The sequence below is a fragment of the Ursus maritimus genome, unplaced genomic scaffold, assembly GCF_017311325.1.
Source record: "Ursus maritimus isolate PB19 unplaced genomic scaffold, ASM1731132v1 scaffold_4, whole genome shotgun sequence".
Taxonomy (NCBI): domain Eukaryota; kingdom Metazoa; phylum Chordata; class Mammalia; order Carnivora; family Ursidae; genus Ursus; species Ursus maritimus.
This window is the reverse complement of record NW_024426552.1, coordinates 50773080-50798219: the sequence shown is the minus strand read 5'-3', so window position 1 is coordinate 50798219 and position 25140 is coordinate 50773080. Positions and strand designations below refer to the sequence as shown.

Sequence of the window (25140 nt, the reverse complement as noted above, 5' to 3'; positions counted from 1 at the left end):
AGAGGGCAGACAGAGAAAACAGGAGCTTGCCTGAAACGATTGAATGCAATCTGGATGCAATGTACACAGTGTGGGAAAACTGTGACATTAAAGAGCAGGGACAGCTGAGTCCTAGAAACTTAAGACTGGTTAAGTAAAGCAGGTTTAGTCCGATGGGCCACATAAAGGCAGTGTGAAAGTGTGTGTGTGTGCACACAATGTGTGTGGGGCAACGCCATGAAGTGAGAAAGGAAAGCAAAAAGGAGATGGTTGGACCATCCCAGTCATACCCAGCTCCAACCCCTACCGAAAACACTGGAAATCTAATTGATAAATGGCATAGTCTGATAAAATGTCTGTGGAGAGATGCTGACAACTGATAGAAACAAGAGTTTTGGTGATGAACTTAATACTGTTGATTTCTTTAGATGTTGCCTTGAGAGAGCTGGAGCTTGATTAGTACCCTTTCTGGTTCTTTGACATGCAGCGCCCTGTTAATGGAAATGAATCCCACTAATGATTGTATATATACTTTACTCATAAATCAAGAAATTAAAATGACATGTAGTAGGGCAGCTAGTAGTCCAGAAGTTTGTCCTTGGGGTGTCCCACGTTTCTTCATGTCATCTTAGACGTTTACTTTATTTCTAGATGATTGCTGTTTCACTCAGTGTGAAAAGGCACGTACAAAGTTAGTGGTTAAAATATGCAAATGGATAAAAAAAACAATAACCCTCTTGGTTTTGAAAATTTCTTTTGTAGTCTGGGCAACTATTTAAAAATAGGAAAATGAAGTTAATAGTTTTGTTTTTTTAAGGTTTCATTATTTTGTGAAAAATATATTCCATGAACATTGGTTGATTTTTAAAGATTTATTTATTTATTTATTCTTTCTTTCTTTTCTTTTTTTTTCAAGATTTTTATTTATTTGACAGAGAGAGAGAGACAGCTAGCGAGAGAGAGAACACAGGCAGGGGGAGTGGGAGAGGAAGAAGCAGGCTCATAGCGGAGGAGCCTGATGTGGGGCTCCATCCCAGAACGCCGGGATCACGCCCTAAGCCGAAGGCAGACGCCCAACAACTGAGCCACCCAGTTGCCCCATAAAGATTTATTTATTTGAGAGAGAGAGAAAGAGAGTGCACGCACCTACGTGCTCATGCGTGTGAGTAGGAGGAGGGGCAACGAGAGAGTGAGAGAGAATCTCAAGCAGACTCTCTGCGGAGCACAGAGACGAATACGGGCTCAACCTCAGCACCCTGAGCCCAAAGCAAGAGTTGGGCTCTCAGTCGACTGAGCCACCCCGGCGCCCTTCCAAGAACATTTTATTTAATTTATTTTTTAAGATTTTATTTATTTGACAGAGACAGAGACAGAGAGAGACAGAGAGGGAGAGCACAAGCAGGGGGAGCAGCAGAGGGAGAGGGAGAAGCAGGCTCTCTGCTGAGCAGGGACCTGAGGTGGGGCTGGATGCCAGGATCCTGGGACCATGACCTGAGCTGAAGGCAGAGGGTTAACCAACTGAGCCACCCAGGCTCCACTACCATGAACATTTTAAATCAAGATTTGATTAGAATGAGAAAGTATCTTATTTTTTTTATTTCACTCTGGCTACTGGAAGAGAAAACTTGTTGTAAAAGAAACAGAGTATTTAAAATTTATTTAACTACACATAGACTGTACATAAAAGTATATCTAATGGTATAAAGGCCATACAAAACTGCAAAATTTTACATAAGCACCTGCACACAGGCATGAGCAAGCGGAATAACCTCTTTTGGGGCAGGATTATGATGACACGGCTTTGCTGGTGCTGAGGTGTGTTAACACTGTGTGAAAAGATAACCATCTTTTCTGTTCTGTGCGCTCTCTTCCTTCCTGACCCATCCTGAACCCTATAGCTGATCATCTGAACTATACTCTCTCACCAAAAGATTTGATTTTTTTGATTTCTTGATTTCTTTCATTGTTGCATTTTTCAACAACTGTTCAATCAAAACACAAGCCTGTGTTGAAGCTACAATCTTACTTCCCCAGCATCCTGCTAGAGAAATGCACAAATCCTTCCATGTTGGTATCACTGTCTAATTCATGGTCTCCAAATTCCACTGTGTCCTTAGAGTCGAGTCTGTGTCTTTCTCTTACTTGTCCTTTTTCTTTTCTTCAACTCAAAACCTTCACCCCTCCTAAGTTCCCTTCAATTTGAGAAGTCTATTTTGTTTACCACTTCATCTAGTGGAGTTAGAAACCTACAAACGTGATCACCCTCAACCTCTTACCACCTCTGGAAATATATTCATAATAGAAGTATGCAACTTTCATAGATACTATTATTTAAATATGTCCATGTTTCTCCCTTTTCATTCTCAGAGGTCTCCTGTTTTTTCATTCTTATAGGATAACATGCCCTTTAATCTCTTTCTTTTTAATGTATTTTCGACTTGTACACTCATGCTTAAATTTTTTTCCAAAATTTTGCCCTCCCTAGCCCCACCCAATTCTACATTCATCTGTAGATACTAAGTTCTCTTCTTCATCCTTACACACAGATTCCTTAAAAGACTAATCCCTGCTTTTCGTTCCTCATATCCCTTTCTTTTCTTTCTTTTCTTTTTCTCTCTTCCTTTCTTTCTTTCTTTCTTTCTTTCTTTCTTTCTTTCTTTCTTTCTTTCTGATTTTATTTATTCATTTGAGAGAGAGAGAGAGAGAGAGAGTACACGAGCAGGGAAGGGTTAGAGGGACAAGCAGACTCCCGCTGAAGGCGGAGCCTGAAGCTGACCTGTGAGATCATGACCCGAGCCAAAGTCAGACACTCAACCAACTCAGCCACACAGGCGCCCTCCTATCCCATTCTTTTCAACTCATTCTTCAATTGACATTGTTCTCATTTAGGTCACAAATGATCTCTCAGTTATTAACTCCAATGGATGTTTTGCATTTTCTTTATTGGACCCCTCTCCTACAATTGAAATTGTTGTTTGCTCCATGGAAACACTAGGCTCCCCTGGTTTCTAGGATACTACCCCCAACTGCTTTCCTTTGTGATCCTCCATCATTTTATGATTTCTTCTTTTCTCTGATTTTTTCTGAATGTTGACCTTCAAGGTTCATCTCTCAACTCAATGCTCTTCTTATCCCAGATAATCTCCCTTTATGCCATCACGTCCCTCAGGTATTACTCATTTGTCGATGTTGCCAAACCTAAGATCATATATTTCCAATCATCTAACTAAAATATCCTGCTTACTTGATATATGCCTTAAAATTTTTTTATTTTTAAAAACCAAATTAATTTTCCCTTTCCCCCGAATAGACTGCCCTTTGATATTCTCTGTGATAATTGTTGAGGTTCTTTTTTGCGAGGTCATTAAAACTGGGATATTGACCATCATTCTTGACTCCTCCATTTTCTGCATTTTTTATATTCCTGTATTTACTAGTGATTACTACATTAACTAATCTGGTTCTCAGCCTCAGTTGCTGATTAGGATCCCCTAGCGAACTTTAAAATATCCTAGATCAGTGAAAGCGGAATTTCTGGGAGGACAGCCTGGGAGTTTGTTATTCTAATGAGCAGAGAGGATTGGAAAACATTGTTTTCAATATTTCTCAAATATCTCACTTTTTTCTTTTTACCTCCAAATACCACTGCTTCATTTTAGGTCATCTTCACCGCTGATTGCATATGCCCTCTCCAGCTACCCTGCCTTCAGTTTTATCCCGCTGCAGTCTATTATCAATCCGACCGTCAGGAGGAACACTCTGGAATATGAATGTTACCATGTCCTATGCCTCAGTGTTCTAATCCTGTGTACTCCCCCAACTTAAAACCCTTCAGTGGTTCCCCATCAAAAAAGATAAAATCCAAGTCATTAATTGGGCACCTGAGGCCTCATTTTAATTAACTTGTCCTTTGTCTCTTTTTTCCTTTGACTTACCTTTCTCTGTTTCCCATAAAATGGACCCACTTATTCCCTGTGCATACAGAGTTGTTTTCTCTCTTTACGTCCTTGCTCATGAGGCCTCCTCCGACTAGTAGTGACCTTTTGTGATTAACAGCTAATCCTGTTTATTTTATATGTTTCAGCTTTGTTTCACTTTTCCCTGCTAGGTTAGGTGCCTTTCCTCAATTTCTCATGACAATCTCTGCCTCAAGAAATTACTGCTTTTACCACTTGAGTTTATAATGATCTCTGAATACGCCTGCTTTCTCTTTGAAAACAATGACTAGTGCTTACTCATCTTTGTATTCCCTGGCGTCTAGCATAATCCTTGGCATATATTAGATGCTCAAAAAGGTTTGTTGAGTACATGAGTAAGTGACCTGTTAGGAGTCATAGCTGATAAAGTTGGATGCCTAGATATTTTGTCTCAAAACAATCAAGAGATTTCAAATAGAAAAGGATAACTTTTGTCTGTTGAGAATTGGGAACTTAGGATCCAGGAGACAGACTTTCTGTAGATTTAGAATATATTAGATCTCTGTTGACATTATGAAAGCTACTCCTGGAGGTAATGTGCTTCTGATTTATACATTCATTTCAGAACTTTCTGGTTATAATTTGGCTTCTTGAGTAGAAAAATGAAAACAGTCTGTATCAATACCGGTCTGATTAGCAATTATATTTCTCACACGATGACCTAGTTTGTATACTACACATTAATTTCCTGAATTTGAGTTTATTATCTATATTTTTTAGGGTTCAATCACCATTGACAAATTTTCCACTTTCCAGATCTGCCAAACTGAGTGATGTGATCAGTCCCAAGATCCCCTTCAGCTTTAAAATTTTGAATTTATATATTTTGTTTAATTGAAAAATTAAAATAAAAATTCAATCTTGTATTAATGTGGTATAAATCAAAATACACAGGGACTATAGAGAAATTATTGTGACAAATTCTATCAAATTTTACATTCTTTACACACACTCTTGAGGGAAAAGAAAATTATCTACGTTTTTCTGAATCAAGGCGTGTTAGGGAAACATGGAAAATGTACTGTGAAATACGAAGAATGCAATGGAGGTACAAAGGAATACAGAACTGAGGCAAAGTAGTAGGTTTATTCTGAGCTTTGAAGTAGCTATGTTTAACGCTTTAGTATAAATCCTTTTTATTACAAATAACAACTGTCAAGTCATTTTCCGGAAAATAATTGAAATGATGGACCTGGGAATCAACTGTCTGGGAAAGAAGATCATAAAGAAGTGATTCTGAAGGTTTTTCTCCCCCCACATAAGTTAACTGTCTAATCTGATAAACACTTTAGAGTAGAAATGCATGAAGGCAGTGGTTTACTTGATTTTGCCCATTCTGCACCCTATGACATTGACTTGCTCGGATCACTGAGCCCACATGCTATAATGAGAACTATATATCATTTACTATACATACGTCATAAAATAAACTTTAAGTGTATATGTATCTAGTAATAGCAGATGCTAGTTTTTGCTAAGGAACTGGTAACTTATTATAATATAAATATATATGTTACATTTTATGTATGTATTATTATACATATATATATCTATATGTTCTGGATTTCAACGGAGTATCCCAAATTTTCATTATCTCATTCCACCCGCATTGGAAACTCTAGTTTTTGCTCCCAGAACTGATTTATTAATCGTAAGTTTAATTCTTAGAACAATATCTTTGTGGTAGGAGTTGCCAGTTTCTTGCCAATATCTATTCACCCCTTTCTCTTTAGAAGCCAAACTCTAATTTTAGGCTGGTTATATTGCTTCCTATTATAAAAAGCACATAGTCTTCCAGACATTTTTGCAGCTAAGTTTGGCCATAGGACTGAGTTCTGTCTTTTAAAGAGAAATATTTGTGGGAGTTCTCTGAAAATTGCTTAAAGGGGATTGACTATTCAATATAGCCTCTTTTTTTTTTAAAGTTCCATGATTCATTACTTGTGTATAACACCCAGTGCACCATGCAATATGTGCCCTCCTTACTACCCATCACCAGCCTATCCCATTCCCCTCCCCACCTGAAGCCCTCAGTTTGTTTCCCAGAGTCCATAGTCTCTCATGGCTCATTCCCCCTTCTGTTTACCCCCCCTTTCTTCTTCCCTGTCTTTTCCTACCGATCTTCCTACTTCTTATGTTCCATAAATGAGTGAAACCATATGATAATTGTCTTTCTCTGCTTGACTTATTTCGCTTAGCATTCATTATCTCCTCCAGTGCCGTCCATGTTGCAGCAAATGTTGAGAAATCGTTCTTTTTGATGGCTGAGTAATATTCCATTGTATATATGGACCACATCTTCTTAATCCAGTCATCTGTTGAAGGGCATCTCAGCTCCTTCCACGATTTAGCTATTGTGGACAGTGCTGCTTTGAACATTGGAGTGCATATGGCCCTTCTCTTCACTATGTCTGTATCTTTGGGGTAAATACCAGTAGTGCAATTGCTGGATTATAGGGTAGCTCAATTTTTAACTTTTTAAGGGACCTCCACACTGTTTTCTAAAGTGGCTGTACCAACTTGCATTCCCACCAACAATGTAGGAGGGATCCCCTTTCTCCACAATCTCTCCAACATTTGTTGTTTCCTGCCTTGTCAATTTTTTGCCATTCTACCTGGCGTAAGGTGGTATCTCAGTGTGGTTTTGATTTGAATTTCCCTGATGGCTAATGATTTTGAACATTTTTTCATGTGTCTGTTAGCCATTTGTATGTCTTCATTGGAAAAGTGTCTGTTCATATCTTCTGCCCATTTTATGATTTGTTTATTTGTTTCTTGTGCATTGAGTTTGAGAAGTTCTTTGTAGATCTTGGATACCAGTCTTTTATCTGTAGTGTCATTTGCAAATATATTCTCCCATTCCTTGGGCTGCCTCTTAGTGTTTTTGACTGTTTCCTTGGTTGTGCAGAAGCTTTTTATCTTGATGCAGTCCCACAAGTTCATTTTTTCTTTTGTTTCTCTTGCCTTTGGAGATGTGTCATGAAAAAGGTTGCTGTGGCCGATGTTGTAGAGGTTGCTGCCTATGTTCTCCTCTAGGATTTTGATGGATCCCTGTCTCACATCGAGGTCTTTCATCCATTTGGAGTTTATCTTTGTGTATGGTGTGAGAGAGTGGTCAAGTTTCATTCTTTTGCATATAGCTGTCCAGTTTTCTCAGCACCATTTATTGAAGAGACTGTCTTTTTTTCCACTGGATGTTTTTTACTGCTTTATCAAAGATTAGTTGCCCAAACAGCCGAGGGTCCATTTCTGGGTTCTCTATTCTGTTCCATTGGTCTGTGTGTCTGTTTTTGTGCCAGTACCATGCTGTCTTTGTGATCACAGCTTTGTAGTACAGCTTGAAATCCAATATGGCCTTTCACTTTCTTCTTAGCTTATAGTCTGAAAATCAGTGGTGGTAGCAGGAGCACCAACAGATATCTTGGGTCCTGGGATGATACAGAAGATAGGAACTTGGATCCTTGAGAAAATTGTGGACCCACCATTCCTATCTATAATTCCTACCTTCCGACTTTTTGTGTGTGTGAGAGAAATAAAGTTCTATCTTGTTTGCCATTCTTGTTTTTGTTGTTGCTGTCACTGTTAAGGGAGAATCCCAGTTGAGCCCAAACTTGTGGTCAAGAGTCTGGTTATGTCTGATGAAACCATATATCCACCAGCCTTTATTGCCAGCTATTAGTACGTGTTGTTAAAGACAGATGGAAATCTATTCCTCTTAACAAGGAATGACTTGTTAAACCCAAATATAACTAGGTAGTAATGCTCTTATTTCTCTCTAGCCTGTGAATTTGTGTCCATTCCAAATGAATCTCTGGAAGATTCATTTTCTGTGTTGTGTCATTTTCTATTTTTATGTTAGGAGAGGCATTGAAAATCTGCCTTGTAGGAAATGTAACATCTTGCTTAGAATTGTGAATATAGTGGATTCTCCATTGCACAGAAACAGGGACAGCCTTATATTTCCTATATGATACCCTTAAACAGTTCATTCATTCATTCATTCATTCATTCAACAAGTATTTTGTTTTTGAGTAGCTATTATGGGTCAAATCAATTAGGGGAAGGTTTTGTTATTTAGTCAACTCCTGTCTATTATCACATGGGACACCTGTGAATTTGGAGAAGTTAGAAAAAAAGAAAAGAAAAAAATTGAACTTAATGAAAAAAGTCTAAAAATTTGTTCCAAAGTGTTGTCTTCTTTTTAATTTCATTTCCCTGTGTTCAAAGACAGGACTGTAATCCACATTCCCCAGACGGCACCAGCCTGTGAGTACAGATATTAATGTTAAATATTAATGCTCCAGTTGCAAGGAGTCATAGTTGCCATTACAAAATTTCTCAGTACTCCTGCCACAAAGTCTCCCAGTCTTTTCTGGGAGTCCTAGGGGAAGGGTCTCCCATGTGCTGATGATCCATCTCTTCATATTATTCACCTACTGGCTGCTCTGGTGCTTGCAAGGCTCTTAGAGAGGGGTCTTTTACCATTCTGCCTCAGGTCAGGATCTTCCAGGAGAACACTCCTCTCCTGTGAAGACACTCTGTCCCAGTTCTCTCTAAGTTACAAATCACCACACTGCCAAAGGATGCTGCATTCATGTTAAACTGCACTGTGTTGGAAATTGACTTCTTCTGTGTAGAAATGAGAAAAGTATTTCTCCAATCAGCTCTGTCGCCTTGAAGTACTACGGTTTATGCTCCTAAGTCTCCTATGAACACATTTGTGTGTGTGCGTGTGTGTGCGTGTGTGTGTGTGCGTGCACACTTGCTTGGATTTATAGTCCTTCAGTATGTGGTCCTTTCTTATACTCAACCTTCTGTGTTTCCATCGGAGGCTCCTGGGGTATGAAGTTTTATCCCAACAGGTCTTTATTCTCCCATGTACATCAACTCATGCTAACAGCTTGCAGGAAGGGCTACTGCCCCATCAGCTAATCAGATAACCAAATCCTGAATTCTAGTTTGGGCTTAAATGGGAACTCTGCTATGTCAGAACTTAACTTAGACTTTAGATTATATTTATAAAGTTGAGAATGAAGCTGTAATTTCTTGATATTGTGTGTATATTATATATGTGTGTACATATATACATATATGTATTGCTATATCCCATAAAGCTTGTAATTTGTATCAGTACAATATGCTTGAAACATAGGCAGTGTCATTTTCTCGTTAAGTCATCTCTTTCAGTTGCAAAACTAAGAGGAATGCCACATGCTATAACATGTCTTTTACTTGCTCTACATTTATCCAGATGTGAATATGAGTAATGTACTTATAGTGCTCCCTTAAGCCACTATTTTCCTACGTGGTGAAAAATCTTCTATACAGTTTATACATTTTTGAATTTATTTAAAAGGTGACCTAATAAATTTTTCCCTTTGCAGTCTCCCCTTAGTAAATGTAGCTACTGTCACCATGAGTAAAGGAAATATGAATGGGTGGAGGAGATATGGAGAGGTCAGCACTATTATAGATAAACTCAATGTAAAAACAAGGAACTACTCTTTAGTTATTGGCATAGAAATAATGGCAAGAAACAAAATTACTCCCTGAACCACATTCTATCATCTGACTAGTTGCAAGGAGCTCGTTTTGCCTGTTTTAACCAAATGAAAAATTTAACCATCTGAATTTAGGGCTATAGAGTAAATTATAACAATTCAGGATCCTTGACAGTAGTAATCACAGTACTAAAATGAACATTTTAGCTAGAAAGTGGTTAGAACCATTGAGAAATATTTTATCAGGTTAACAGGCTAGAGAAAGAATATGTATATATATATATATACTTATATATATATATGTATATATACTTATATATATATGTATATATATATATACATATATATATGTATATATATATACATATATATATATTTAAAAGACACAAAATATCACAACATCTGAGAAGCCTAAGGTGTAAAGTGTATTCGGCAATTGTTAGTAGCATCTGTGGTATTTAACTGAAGTTAAGTAGAAAGAAATAGAAGACATTTGTTTAATCTGTGATCTTGTTGAAACAAGGGTCCCAGCACAGATTTTTCCTTTTAAGATTAGCCAGATGTGGTTCTTTCTAAGAGCATAGTGGTGGAACCACAGAAGAGAGATCACAAATGTTAGGAGAGAATGGCAGATACAATAAGGTTTTTAAGACAGAGAGAAGTCTATATAAAGCTGACTCAAACAAAATACAAAAGCTGTTTCCTCTTCAGTCATTTATGCAGAAACTTGCACTAAATTAAAAGGTGTGATGCATATATTAGCAATCCCTATAGTCTGGTTCTTTTACTGCTCTGGCCTGTTTAGTAGGTACTATTTGGTCAGCACTGTCAACTATATGCTTTTTCATCAGCCCGATGTTTGATCTGCACTCTCTCTAGAACTAACAGTAAAAGAGATACACTCAGAAATTTAGGAAGTTTTGGTTGGCAATCAGGTGTTAACCCTCGTTTACTCTATGCGAGGTTTATATTTCATCTTAGAAACTAGCTGGGTGACTGTTGCTGTTTTTTGACAGCCAGCAAAAAGCAATGCCTTAGACCTGTTTGGCTGCTGTCCTGGGTAGAAGAGTTTGGCAGCCCTAAGGAGATGAAATTCTTCAGCTTCGGGACCCGCCCAGCGTACACCCTCTCAGCCACTACTCTGTTGCTATGAAACAAAAGACTAGGAAGGTGAGCGAAGCAGGAAGTCCCGCCTTTTAGCCCCAGTTGGCTTTGGCTCGGGCTCCCAATGCTCACGCCTACCCGCCCACTCCTTATTGGTCAGTTCCCTAGTGCCTGGCATCCTTTCTTCCATTTCCTTTCCCCTTTCCACTTTCTTTCTTGGGTGAGTCCAGTCCCCCCATTTCCCTCCGAGTCCCTTTCTATTTGGGACGTGCCGCGAGCGGGCCTTCCTTTGGGGCCATTGTGTACTGTGGGAGACGTGGACTGGGTGGTAGTGCGAGAAGGACGGCCGCCTCCCGCCCATTGGCGCCGCCCGCTGTCGGGCAGTGCAAGGGCGCGTGGGATTGGCCTAGAGGCGAGCGGCCCCGCCCCCCGGCTCCGCCCCGCTCCCCGGTCTCTATGTGTGTGTATCCTACAGGGGTGGGGTATCCAGCGAGTGGTCTCCACCTCCAGCTAGTGCTGCTGCGGCGTCCCGCGGCCTCCCCGAGAATCAGGCGGGAGGGGAGAGCGGGTGTGGATTGGTCTTGACGGTAATTGTTGCGTTTCCCCGTCTCGGTGGCCTGCGCTCTGGGTTGCTCCTTCCTCGGGAACGTGCTTTTACGGCGACCACACACTCCCTACCCGGGCTACCCACGCACCCTGGGCTGGTGCGTGTAAAGTAGGACCCGCGCACACCCGTGTCTCTGGACAGCTACGGTGCGGAAAGGCCGGGAGGGAAGGGGGCGCTGGGGAGGCTTGCCGCTTCTTTCCGGCCAGGGGGCCCTGGGGCAGCCAGCCGCGGGCCACGGAGGTACAGAGGACAGCCCTGGCTTCCAGTTGCTGTCGCTGCCGCCGGCACAGTTGGAAGAGGGATATTTAAAGACCGGAACCCAGGCTGGGCCGGGGGAGGAGAGAGCGGGAGTGAAGGGAGACGGGCGGCTGGGATTGCAGACATCCCGGGTGTGTATGTGGGGGTGCGTCCGCCCGGGAGCCGAATGCTGGGCGCCCGAGACCGACGGGTCTGCGGGCGCTGGAGGTGCGAGGGGATACTTTGGCCTTTCTGTGTCCACCTTCCTCCCCCAGCTGAGGTCCAGAGTGGCAGGGGAGGGGCCTGAACAAGGAGGGGGCACAGACGTCCCGAAACAAAGCTTTGGACCCCCACTCCCCTTGGGTGAGACGCGAGGAAAGGAGCGAAATAAGTGAACTCTCTTCTTTCTGTGCCCGCTCTTGTCAGTTTCTCACCCCTCTTTTTTTTAGTAGGTTATTTGTTGGTTTATTTGGCTCTTAACTTGGGGCTAACTCCTTACCGCGTTGGTTTAAAGAACTGTGTGTTCGTGTGTCCATGTTCCCGTGTCCGTACTTGTTGGCTTTAGCGGGGAAAATCCGAATCCTAAGCCTTTGTTGACAACAGATATGTCCCTTGTGCTCGTGTAGAATAATCTTTACGTTTATATAACTTGGCGAAATCTAACAGAGTGAAAGTGAGGTTTTCAAGTGAAGCTCTCAAAATGTTTTCTGGGAGCTTTAGTTCTAGTATACATTGAATTGAGATTAAGGCAGGGATGGGGAGAACATCGTGTTCTTATCTAGTTGGAGGAAACCTCTGTTAAGTTGTTGTTGTTTTGTTTTGTTTATTATGTTTTTTTTTTTTTTGGTTATGAGTTGGGTATTAATCAAGGCTTTGCTACGTGAAATTTGAGAAGGATGCATCTTTAACCCTTAGTGCTCCAAAAGCAAATCTAAGGTTACTGTTTGTTGTGTGTACAGACTGAGAGTGCAAATTCATAGCTACTGAGAAGTTGAACCTGGCACCCTGGATTTTGTTCTCAGTGATGGAAGATGTAGTGGGTACAAATTAACCTGTTCAGTTTTCTGCTGGGTAAACATTTTCATGACCAACTAACTTTTTTTTTTTTTTAATCTGCCTTTCAAAGAACTAAGGTTCCAGATGGCAAATTCTATGAATGGCAGAAACCCTGGTGGTCGAGGAGGAAACCCCCGAAAAGGACGGATTTTGGGCATTATTGATGCTATTCAAGATGCAGTTGGACCTCCTAAGCAAGCAGCAGCAGATCGCAGGACTGTGGAGAAAACTTGGAAACTCATGGACAAAGTGGTAAGTTCTGTATGCTTGTGCCTCTGTGTAGCCATATTTGCCTTGGATATGGTTTCTTCTTCTGTGGTTTTATTTGTACCATCAATTAATATTACTGCTACCATTAATTAATAATTATTGTTATGGCAACAGTCTTTTGATTTGAATCGACCATTTTTCTTGCATCCACTCTATGTTTTAAAAAGTTGGATTCAGAGCAAAGACTTGTTTTTTTGCCTTTTGTCCTACTCTTCAAGGTTCAAAGTTCCTCTATATGACTCAGATATGCAAAGTTTTTACTGTTGGCTGCTCTTTGTTGGTACGTGGCCATAGAATGGTTTGGAAGTGTTTGCTCTGTCTTATATGAGGTTGTGTTACTGTTAAATAACAAAAGAGTGCAAACAAGTGTTTTAAGAAAGCCCTCTGAGGGACCACTCACGACAATCACAATGCATGACACTGAGAATGTTTACTAGAGGAAGAACCAGATTAGTCCCTAAGTGGGGAAGCAGTATTTGAGAGAGTTTCCATTTTCATCTGTGAGAATTCATCTTCATTAAGAAACTTTTTGTTGTTTGTTGTTAATGGTAGAGTTAGTTTCTTTCATCTATTCCATTTTGAAACAGGAAACCTTTTCGATTGCACATTGTTTATTGTGAAAGGAAAATTTGTGATGGAGGTGGTGGGGCTGAGAAACCTCTGTGGTTTCTGCATGTTGCTTTCAGATGAATAATAATTTTACAAGAAGAAGTCAAGCTGGATGTCAGTACCCTGAGAAGTCTAGGCAACCTGAATATTTTACTGGAGTCTACTGAGAAACTAGCTGTCAGTGTCCTATCTTACTAAGTAAGATTATGAAACAAATATGATTAAGATGTAGCTTGCTGCTGTGCAGAATTAATAGTTCTTATTTTTGAAGCAGTAGTACCATCCCCTGTATATTGGTAAATGTTTGTAGCACCATCTGGTTTCATTTCATAGGTATTTGGGGCTAATTATGAATTTAGTTGATGCAGGGCTCTTGATATTTTTGTGACTGCAGAAATGGAGGTTTAAAAAAATATCCTTTGTAGGGATGTGCTAAAGCCCCATGAAATCGTATAGTAACAGTCGCCTTCATTGTGGCTTGTAACCGTGTATGAATACTTGCCACAAAAAGCCGCTGTCGGTGTGGTACTAGTGGTACAGGAAGGTGATAAGATTCGGTTCATTTTCATTTATCCTTATGGAGAGTACAGATGGATAGATGAATGATAGGCCTGCCATTCTAGGGCTGGTGGTGCTAAATGCAGAGCCGGAAATTTTTGCCAGATAAATATCCTTAGTTTGGGGCTTCATTGTGACCTATTTAAGCTTCTGCCAATTTATTCAAATTGTGATATTAAAATGCTCCAGACAGAATGATGTCATAGTGTCAGAACATTGCAACTTGCTGCTTGAGGTCAGGTTTGGATTTTAGCGTTGGATACTTAAGAATGAGGAGTATGCAGTGGGAAGAACTGCATATATTTGGCAGGCACAAGACTCTCTTTGCTTTTCTGAAGAGGATGCAATTTAAGGTCACTCTCATTGCCTAAATCATTAGTTGGGCATAAGAGGAGGAATGCATGGTTTTTCCCTAACTTACCTGTTATACTAGTGGGCAACACATGGGTCAGATTCTACCAAGGAGCTGCCTCTCCCTCCCCACCCCCTTCTGTGAGTGGTCAGAATTTGTACATTTTTGAGTGAATGTTAGCACAGCAAATAAAAAAGACTGATACGAGGAAGTGGTGAGCTGCAGTTAATAGAAAGTCATTATTTTTAAAAAGAATTAAAGAATATATTCATAATTTTGATTTGTAACTGATTGCTAACATAAGTTTTACCCACTTTTAATTATTTCACCATGGCTTATGGTAAAATAGATGGTTTTTTGATAGTTAAGCCTCTGCCATTGTTTATTTTATTAACCCTTTTGTGGGTTTGGGTTTAGCCTCTCCAATTGAGGAATCGGACTCATAAGGCAAACTGTTACTGAAAGTCTCTACTTACTGGAATGTGGGTTAGGGTGTTGGCAAAGGTGCATTGGTATGGCTTTCCCTATTCGTCTTCATTATTTGTCAAGAATGAACATGGTGGTGTTCATTTATGAATGCATCCATGGGCTTTGTGGAGGGAGATCACATAAATCACTATAAAGGGGTGTTTATCACTACTCTATCACACAGTAATAAAAAGGCATTGATAATTACTAACTGAAAATATATTTTATTTAATTGTGAAATGCAGAAGCATCCCTCACTTGTGTTTACCTTTTTTTTTTCTTCCTTTGTCAGTGGTGAAGGAAGTGGTTCATAATCTCAACATTGTCCTGGTGATTACATCAGGATCTTTATTATGAGTCCAAAAGTTAATCTCTTGACGTATCACCTAACTGTTTTATAAAATAACAGCAATAGCCTGAGTTTAGCTTGTGAATAACAGAAAATAGTAACTTTCAAGTCTAACCGGTAGTTACATGAAAGGCAGGGCTAGGTGTTTGGTTAGCATTTTTTTCTTTAGGAAGCCTCTTCAACAAGGGCAGATCTTAGAAGGATAAATGTGATGCGAACTTTAAGTTCAGTACGTTGCAGCTACCTACAAAGTAAAAGAACTTATTTTACAGGGGACATGAAGCAGTCTCAGACCATAGGAGAAATACCCAGTAAGTGTGTAGTTTTACCATTCCTTGGCCTCTAGAATTTAAAACAGTCAACCGAGACTCCAGTTCCAACTAATTGTAATGTTTTCAGAGGGCAGACTTCTTTTTTTTTTTTTTTTAAAGATTTTATTTATTTATTCGACAGAGATAGAGATAGCCAGCGAGAGAGGGAACACAAACAGGGGGAGTGGGAGAGGAAGAAGCAGGCTCATAGCGGAGGAGCCTGATGTGGGGCTTGATCCCAGAACGCTGGGATCACGCCCTGAGCCAAAGGCAGATGCTTAACCGCCACCCAGGCACCCCTCAGAGGGCAGACTTCTATACAAGGTCACTGAGAGTAGGAGGGAGTCATTGCTCAGTTGTGTTTTTTTGTGAGATGAAAAGTGTTTTGTAAACAAACATAAGTTTACTGAGAAAAAGAATGGTAGCATATCCCAAAGCATCCCATTTAGACATATTTTCTGGCCTTAGCTCTATGTGTCAGTTTAAGTCAATAGCTAACCCCAAACTCTTCCGGTCTTTGGATGCCTGTTTGATATTCATGAATACACATCCGGGTTCAAATATACCTGACATATGGAGTCTGTTCCAAAGCTATTATAGAGATGGGTCTCTTAAACACTTAATCAACATTTATTGAGAGCCTACTATGTTCTTACTAAGTGCTTGTTACTAGGGATACAAAGCTAGATAAGATGTATAACTCTGCCTCTGACCTGTCAAGGAACTCAGACACCAACATCAGAGCCAGGCATATAAATGGTAATTTATTATTTATATTATATTTATTAGGTCATCGCCATGTAGTATGGACAAGGCTGTAATACAGACCTGTGGGAAGTGCAGCGGGGGCAAAGTGAAGAAGAGCCTCCTTGTTTTTCTGGCTACTGTTCAGACAGTCGTCTGTCTGGACTCTGCTGGGCACTACCTTTAGGAACAGCATTCTTGTACTCTTGCTGGAAATGCTGAGGTGAGGGTAAGGAAATGGTTGCTAATCAGTATGGGAGGAATGATGATTTATTAATGTGAGGTTCCTGAGCATGGTTTTCACGAGCGTCTTAGCCAGGTGATGGAAAATGGAAGAAAGAGTTTTCCAGCTAATAGATACTAAGTGTACTGAGCTTACATGGATGTTCAGGAAATTAGAAAAGAATTAATTGATGCCAAAGAGCAAAGCAAGTTGAGTACCTGCCTACGTTTTGTCTTGCTGTCCTTGTCATTTATTTGAAATTACATTATTGAAAGAGTTCTAAAAGCATTTAAAAAGTGATGATGCCAAATAGCCTTTTCCTGCCTTTTACCCTCAGTACATCGAGTACATTTGTCAAGCTTGGAGTGTAATTCATTCTCCATCTTTATGATTTTACTGCAACCGTAATATATTTTAAAGTTTGTCAATCAAAGATGCTTGGAATACATGCAGCTATTTTAACAAATAACAGGCAGTATTCTTTTCTAAGATGAATTCCTCATACCTCTGAAAAAACATTGTATGTGGGATAAAACGTAGGCTTTGGATGCCTGTTGTTTGTGTTTGTTGGGTTTGAGATATCACCATCCCTGGGCCCTTGGAATAGGGAATATCATTTATTGGAATTATTCTTCATGCATTTTCTTTTCTTCAGTGAAGTTGCTCCATGTTAGCAAAATCATGGGCACTGCTAAACCTGGGTGGATGATAACATTCAAGTGTCTGAACAGTTTTGCTTAATACTGAGATTTTGAACTTGTGCTTGGCTAAGTGAAGTGATCCCAAAGTTTGCTCCTTTCCCCTTTTAGGAAAAATTTTTGATAAAGTAAAAGATTTAAAGGAATCCTACCACATTGCCTTGGTTTATCCTTGTGACTTAGGACATTCATTTAACAGAAGACTTAATCAGTTAGTCATCTTTTCAACTCTTACAAAGTCTTTACCATTCAGATTTTAGATCAACTCTTCCTCTCTTCAGAGTTGCTTTATATGCGATCTATTGATTTCACCATTCATTTATCAAATTCCATCTATGGAAAGATAGATATTTATAAATACCCCTTCCATTCTATGTAGTATAGTGTAGTGTACATACTCTAGGATGTAGAAAGTGCTGTCATGGGGTGTAAATAAAGTGCTGCGACATAGGCTGTAGTGGGGGAGAATGGCTTGCTGGGGGTGAAAGGTCGATAAGGAACGCAGCTTGGTAGAGGTGTTATCCAGCCATTCTTTCAAGAATGTTTTGGATTCCAGTGAGGTACAGCACACATCAGGCTGAAGGAATGCGGGAAAAGGGAGATTGTTGAGGAGGTAAGGTAGAGAAAGATGAAGAGGCTTTCTGCTTTTTCAAGGAGTTTGGACTTTATTTATTTGGTAGAGAGAAATGTTAAAGTCTTTGAGCAGAGTGTGAAAAACAGTCAAGGCTATGCTGTGGCAGATTACTCTCGACTCTACGAAGGATGGATTAAGAGCAAAGAAACTTAAAAATAGAAGTAGTGATCCAGAGGAATGAAAACAGACTGGGCAAGAAATAACGAAGGGGGGCGCCTGGGTGGCTCAGTCATTAAGTGTCTGCCTTCGGCTCAGGGCGTGACCCTAGCGTTCTGGAATCGAGCCCCACATCAGGCTCCCTGCCTTGCTGGGAGCCTGCTTCTTCCTCTCCCATTCCCCCTGCTTGTGTTCCCTCTCTCGCTGGCTGTCTCTCTCTCTCTGTCGAATGAATAAATAAAATCTTTAAAAAAAAAAAAAAGAAATAATGAAGGGGAGAATTGAGAGTCAATATAGCAAGTGTAGGCTCAAACGTGGGAGGCATTTTGGAGGTAAAATTTACAGGTCCCAGTGACCCTTTAACTATAGAGGGTGAAAGAGAAGGTGAAGTGAAAGTGACTCGAGGTTTTTAGCCTGAAGGCAGCGATGCTCTTAATGAGATAAGGAACATAGTAAAAAGGGGAAGCTTGGGAGCTGGTGCATAAGTTTGTTTTTGGCCATGTTGAGTTTGACATGCCAGAGTGAAATCCATTTTGAAGTAAGAACGTTGAATGTGCAGTTGAAGAGAGAAGTTGAAACTGGAGGCACAGGTTTGGTAGATATGCCCGCAGGGGTAGTATTTCAAGCTGTACACCATCAAGAGATTTGCAATGCAGAGTAGAAGAGGAGAGTCAGAGAAAAGTCAGAGATTGGCATTTTGTCTGTGTGGGGTTGGACTTATAATTAGATGGCAGTGAAGGAGAGAGAATCCTGCAAAGGACAGTGATGAGAGAGGTAGGAAAAGAATTAGGGCAGATTGATTTCTTGGGGAGAGACAGCTTCAATTAAGGAGATAGTTTCCAGTTCTGAGAAAACCAAATTCAAGTCCAAGTAGAGAAAAACCAAGCAGGATAAAAGTTTAAGAAGTTGCTGAATTTCAGTAGTAGAGGCCATTGTTGACCTTTCAGAGTAGTTTCGTTTACATGGTAGGGCTAGATTAAAAAGAATGTGTGGATAACTTAACAGTTGTTCTCTAAGTGTGACAACTGGTGAAATGGAAAGAAGTTCTGATAGAGGGCTTGAGGGTTCGAGCAGAGCATAACTGTGTGTGTGCATGGTGCTATGGAAGAGGTTCACACATTGAGGGGAAGGGATGTAGGCAGGGAGTGATTTAAAATGTAAAGGAAGAAGAAATAATAAAGGGTCATCCTGATTACAACGTGGGAGGGAAAGGCTAAGAACAAGTAGAAGAATAAACCTTGGTAGAGAACTAACTTCTACTTAGAGAAGAGGGAAGTAAGGAAACAGGGTTTTGAGAGAATTTGTAAATTTTATGTTGGGTTGTCAGGAAGTGATTTACATTTGTAATGTTTAAACCACATTTTAAAATTATATATTATAGAATAACAATATATATTTTAATCAGTCTTTTAGCAGTTAAATGGGTAAATAAGTAAAACATTGAGATGGAAATAAGTTCTTCTCCTGTATCGTAAGATCATTTTAGAAACACGCTGTGGCTTAAATGATGCCACAATACTATTTTTATCTACTCTGCTCGGGCATATGGGTAGGTTGGTTTGTTGTTGTTGCCATTGTTTTTAGTATTTGTAAGTTGCTGATATTTTCCTAGTCATGAAGGAAGCATTTTGAAAATTCCTGACCAAATTTTTAGCTCTTTTACATATTAATATTTAAATAATCGTTAAGCTCATTCATGCCATCTTCCAATAGCAATAACAAAAATAGCGATTAAGGTAAATGTCCTACCTGTTCAGATTGTACGTCAGCCGAGTACTGCTGATGTATTAATTCCTATCAGGAGTACTGACCTGGGCTTATTACTGTTAGCTGCTTTCCTGCGTAAAACACTCCAGACTTGTACAGAGTTTCAGGTAGTATGAAGAACTCTAGGAGCTGAAAGAACTCTTACTGATCCTCAACAGAGCAGTCAGTGCCCCGGTCTAATTCTCGTATGTTGGCAAAATCTGCAATTTACCAGGTTGTGGTATAATACAAAATACAGAAAAAAGAAGTACTAAGAAGTCCTGAGTGCCACCTCTGTGCTAGGTACTGCGCAGAGCACTTTACATTTCCTCCTCTAAGACTCATCACATCCTAAGGGTTTTCTAGAAGAAGAAACTGGCCCAAAGTTGCAAAGCTAATAAATGGTAGCACTAGAGCCTAGGTTTGATTGACTCTTGTGTCTGTGTTCATAGTATGAAGATTCAAGCACACCGTTCCGTGGAATAATATGATTCTTCCTCTTTCCACGGGAAGGGAATCAAAAGGCTCTTTACCCCCTAATATTTGATATGATCAAATTCTTCTCGAAACTTTGTACTCACTTAGACAGGTTTATTCACCACAGGTATGGTTGTCCTATTTGCAATACTATCTTCTGAGAAGTTCGTTGTTCCTTTCCTCCTTCTACACCTTCTTTCCTCCATCAAGTATTTATTGTGCATCTACTGTATGCAAGATTCTACATTAGGTGAAGGAAACAGACCAGTAAGAGATACATTCTCCACCGTTAAGGAAGATCAGCTTTAATCTGGAAGGAAGATAGTGGACAAATGAATACACAATTGATATTTTAGTTACAGTTAGTCAGTTGTTTAATGATGCTTGTATTTAAAGAAAGCTTTTAAAGGAATCTTCACTGAAAACCATAAATGATTTGCTAGTTGCCCCCAGATCCTACCTTAAGTAATATACCAGATTCATAACCAATTTTATATGCTAACCTTCTTGTTTTCCTCAATTAATATTTTATATAGAAAGAGTTTTGTATTATTTTTATACTCCTTACATTTTGTACTGTATATGTTTATATACTTTTATGTACTTAGGATGATTTGCTAAATTAAGGTGGGAAGAACTCAAAGGACTCATGGATGCTTTTTATCATAATAATATACTTCTGAGTAATTGCAATAAGGAACCTCTGAAAACATTTATGTGAGGAGCACAGACAGGGATTCTTTCAAGCTTTTCATACTGTTGTTGAAAATAGGGTATTTCACTTCGTGGGTATATTGCTTGATTTAATATAACTGAATCCTCCATGAAGTGAGGTGTGCTTTATAATGAAAGTCTGTTATAGTATAGGCACAATTCCTCGCTGTTGAAGTTTCCATTTGCTTCAGTAGAATTTCTTTCATACATTTCAGGGGCTGGGGTGAACCTAAGAAATATGTTAGCTGACCTAAAACCTCTTTGTTAACTTTTGACTGGAAGTTTTAATTAAAGCACAGTGGGGAAAATCTTTAAATACAGAGGTGTTCCAAGAATAATTAATGGCTTTGAAAATTGTTATAGCACTGTGTTTATATTTGTGCCTTTGCTTTGATATGGTGAAATATATATTTAATGTATGTGAATATACAGTATATATAGTGTGTGTGTGTGTGTGTGTATATTAGACACATATTTTTATTTATGTGAAACAGTGCAGACATATATAGAGAGGCCCCCTTAAAAATCTCTAAACACATTTAAACAAATACGACAGGCAGTTGCATAGTGTTATGGAGAGAGTGCCTTACTTTCAACTCTAGACCCCTAGCCGTTAGGGTTTTGAGCAGTAAATCAGCTATATTCCATTTCTTTGTTTTAGTATTGTTCCGTCACAAGGAGGGAATTGGTCATTGTGATTTCCAAGGTTCTCTTTAGCTCTAAAATCCTTTGACTCAATGACTATAATGGAATTTGTAGCCTAATTCAGTACTATGTGTTTCGCCTGTTAGTTCAAGAGCAAAGAGTAACATTGTTAATGAGCCGACCCTTTCATGTGCTAGTTGGTGCCCTAAAAAGTTCGTTATTGTATAATATGACTGTAGATTTGTTCTTTTTGAAGCTTTTCTGTGTTGGCAATAGGGAGCAACTTAGATATTTCTAGAAGACATCTAAGTCATTTGAATCTGAACTTGAACCTTGTGGTGAGCTTGATTTTTCTCCTTAACATACTGTTTTTAGAAAAGCAATTTTTCTTTCTCTGGCTTTTGCAGTTCCTTGCACATAGCAGGTACTCAATAAATACTTATCGAATTGAATTTGACCTGCTTAGAAGTCATAGTCCTGGTGCAGGGTTATTCATTTTTGGCAGGAGCTGTCATAAATCGCGGAGTTTAACACTAATCCCGCTGAGGAACTGTACACTCAGCAGCATATCATAGCTCAGCATTGTACGGTACACTTTCCCAAATGCAAATTTAGAAAACTGCATGGCCTCCAGGAGCCCTGATGAACGGAATCTAGCCTATTTTAAATCTACTTGTGCCACTCACCCGCAGGCTCCCTATGCCTCTCCTCTTAGAATGACTGCCTTGACTCCTTATGCTACTGCTCTACTCTCTGGTGCCTCTCAAGCCTTTGCATACCCTTTGGCCTGGAATATTCCTTTTGCAAATATAGGTATGCCTTTCTTGATATTCTTTTTCATGTCAAGATAGGAGGGAGCTGCTGCTTTTCTCCTCCAGCACTTTGTACTCTCTTCCATTACAGCCCTTAAAATCTCCTGTAATTCTTTTTTAAGCCATCTGTCTTTTTCACTGGAAAACTCCTTGAGGACAGGTCTGTGATTTATTTCATTCTGCATTCCCTAGGGCCTGAAACAATGCCTGACACATAAACGTTTGTAAAAGTAACAAATGGGACTTGAAGTTCATGGAAATTTGCAAATGGTGTAAAAATAAAAATGTAAATGAGGTTAGCCAGGGATCATTAATTATATGCCTAATTCTAATTAAATTGTGATATAGTTAGAAAGAAGATCAGCCTGAGATTCAAAAGATGCAGGCTCTTGTGTTGGAGTAATGATTTTTAATAGTCCCTTAATCTTTGTAGTTCTTCGTTTCTTTATCTGAAAATGAATGGATTGGACAGGATCTTTCCGAAGATCCCTTAGAGCAAGAATTACATTGCTCCTAAGTTAATTATAGAGAACTAGGTCTCTTCTGCCAGACTCCTTGAGGCAGGAAGTATGTTCTAGTCATCTGTAATTTCCTGGCAATAGCTCAGTACCTGGTGTATAGTAGTTATGCAAACAATTGTAGGGAATAAAGCAATAAATTCCCAGATAGAATTACAATTTAAATAAAGCAAATGAGAAAAAGGTCAGGTAGAGAATAGTAAATTAGAAATCTGTAACACTTAAATAATCTGTTAAAGAACATTTACTTGGAATGTCTGAAGAAAATACCTGAGAGAATTTTTTTATCAGTTAAATGTTCACCAGTAGACGAAATTAATTTAAAACTTCCTAGTCCCCTAACTACAAGTTAATAATTTATCAATCTGTGACATGCTATACCAAGTTTTATGTCGCTGAGATTAAACTGTGCCTGCCGTAGGATGTGGCTGGCGATATTTTTGAAATTTGTACGTACTTGTGATACTATTTTATAGTTTTAAGAATTGAAAAACTTTATCTTGTTTGGCTTTGTCAAATCATTGACGTATTTGGGACTTCATCCATCAGTCTTTAGGGCAGAATGAGCTTCTCTGATTATATCATAGTCACGAAAGTAGAAAGAAGGTAAAAAGCTTTATTAACCCCTTTATAATTTTCTCGTGATTTGACATTATTTAATAAGTTCTATGGCATCTTACCTTTCCAAGAAATTAAGGGCATCAAAATAATATTCTTATATTTAATCTACATTGTGCCTTTACATTATTGATTTGAATACTAGTATATTCAATGATGAAAATAAGGAAGTAATGTAATCATGCAGTTTGTGTGTGTGTGTGTGTGTGTGTGTGTGTATGTATAATATGTATGTACATGAAGTATTCTAGAGAATCAACCAAGCCATCTATATATCCATTTGTTAATGTCTATACTATATGCTAGATACTTCTACACTGTATATAACCACAAGGAGGAAGATACGATAATGCCCTCCGCTAACGTGTGAAATGGTTGTCTTAAATTAAGGGCTGATGCTTGATAGTTTGAGCCAGATTTTTCTTCCCACAAAAATTGTATAGTTATTTCTTAAAACAAGTGTGATAGTAAGTGTGAATACTTTTTTCATTTGTTGTTTCCTGGATTTATTGCGTTTGTGGTTCTTGAAACTATTACTGTTCAACTGTTTTCTATTTGGCCTGGGCACTTCTGTGAGTACTCAGGGGTGAATCCATGTTTTGTAGAACCTGAAATTTGGAGAAGTCCTTTTAAAGAAAAAATAATACAAAAGTAAAAATACAAAATTGGGTATGAAAGTGAATATTTTTTTAGATGGATAAGTAAGACACAAGTTATAAATTTTTAGAACATTGTTAAATCCACAAACATCAGAGGAATAATTTCGACTCTGTACACTTTATACTTTGATTCTCTTCCATTGCCCATGTATATTTCCAGTCCTGTAAGTGACCAAATCTGAATTGGATCTTCCTGCTCCCATGCTATTTGCAGCTCCATGGACACTTGAAGTCTCCCTGAATCCATTCTTCTATTGCGTTGGCTGACAACGATTTAACTAGCTCTGAAAGTGACTGGGCATCTCACACACCTTCTACCAAAGCCACACTAAATGTATTTCCAACTCAGATTCCCATCAGCCAGATTTGAAAAATGCCCACAGCCGGTCCAGTGCCACCCAGCAGGAGGTTAAGTGCGGTGAAAGGGAAGTCGTACTGGAAAAAGACAGAAACCTTAACCAATTGTGTTTCAAATATCTTGCTCTGGAAGTGTTACAAAGACTCCGTGAGGAAGGCCTTAGGAGAGGGCTAGCTCTCGGAGGGACTGTCAAGCCTCTGCCTCACTGGCTTCTCGGGAAAGCTGCCCTTCTGCGTGAGAGTGTGTGCCTCTGTACTGTGTACGCTCTTGTGCCATATCTAATGGTTTCATTGAAAAATTCTTTATCTGGGTGGTTCCTTTCACCCTGGTTCAAGGGGGAGGAACAAGACGGGTTACCTTACTTTTCGCAGAAGTTATTTTCAGTTCTGCAGGCGTTCCCAAATGCGCCGGTGGTTGGGTGGCCCCTGATGGAATGACTGAACCGTTATGTAACATGTGTTTATAGGCATGGGATACGATGTGGGGAGGGGAAGAGACTCGTTCGGGCCTGACACCTGTTTACTACTTAATAACTCAGTTATTAAAATTGCACCTCTTTTATTCTCCTCAGGGTTCAGGAACAATATACCAAAACATTAATTAAAATCTATGAAAGAAAGTTAACTGGGAGTTCAGTGTAGTAAAATAATACCTAAGTGTGAGACATTGGTTGCCAGCAGAAGAGGCCCATTTCCTAATTTTTATTAAAAAAAAAAGAGACTAGTAGTGGTATACAGTACTTAGCACACTGGAGTTCTAC

The 25140-nt window shown here is 39.3% G+C and overlaps 1 protein-coding gene across 4 annotated transcripts in view; it reads left to right on the top strand.

Moving 5' to 3' along the window:
* The first annotated feature begins 10930 nt into the window (after window positions 1–10930).
* Window positions 10931–25140, top strand: part of CBLB (Cbl proto-oncogene B) — a 218259-nt gene continuing 204049 nt past the window's right edge. For 3 of the 4 annotated variants that reach the window (XR_005832160.1, XR_005832159.1, XM_008706617.2), the window contains exons 1-2: window positions 10932–11148; window positions 12532–12713. Coding sequence is in view for 2 of the 4 variants with exons in the window: in XM_008706617.2 (XP_008704839.1) it covers window positions 12546–12713 (168 nt within the window). In the remaining 2 variants the exon portion in view is untranslated. Of the gene's footprint in view, window positions 11149–12531; window positions 12714–25140 lie in introns of all 4 variants that reach the window. The other variant, XM_040621183.1, reaches the window with a different exon arrangement.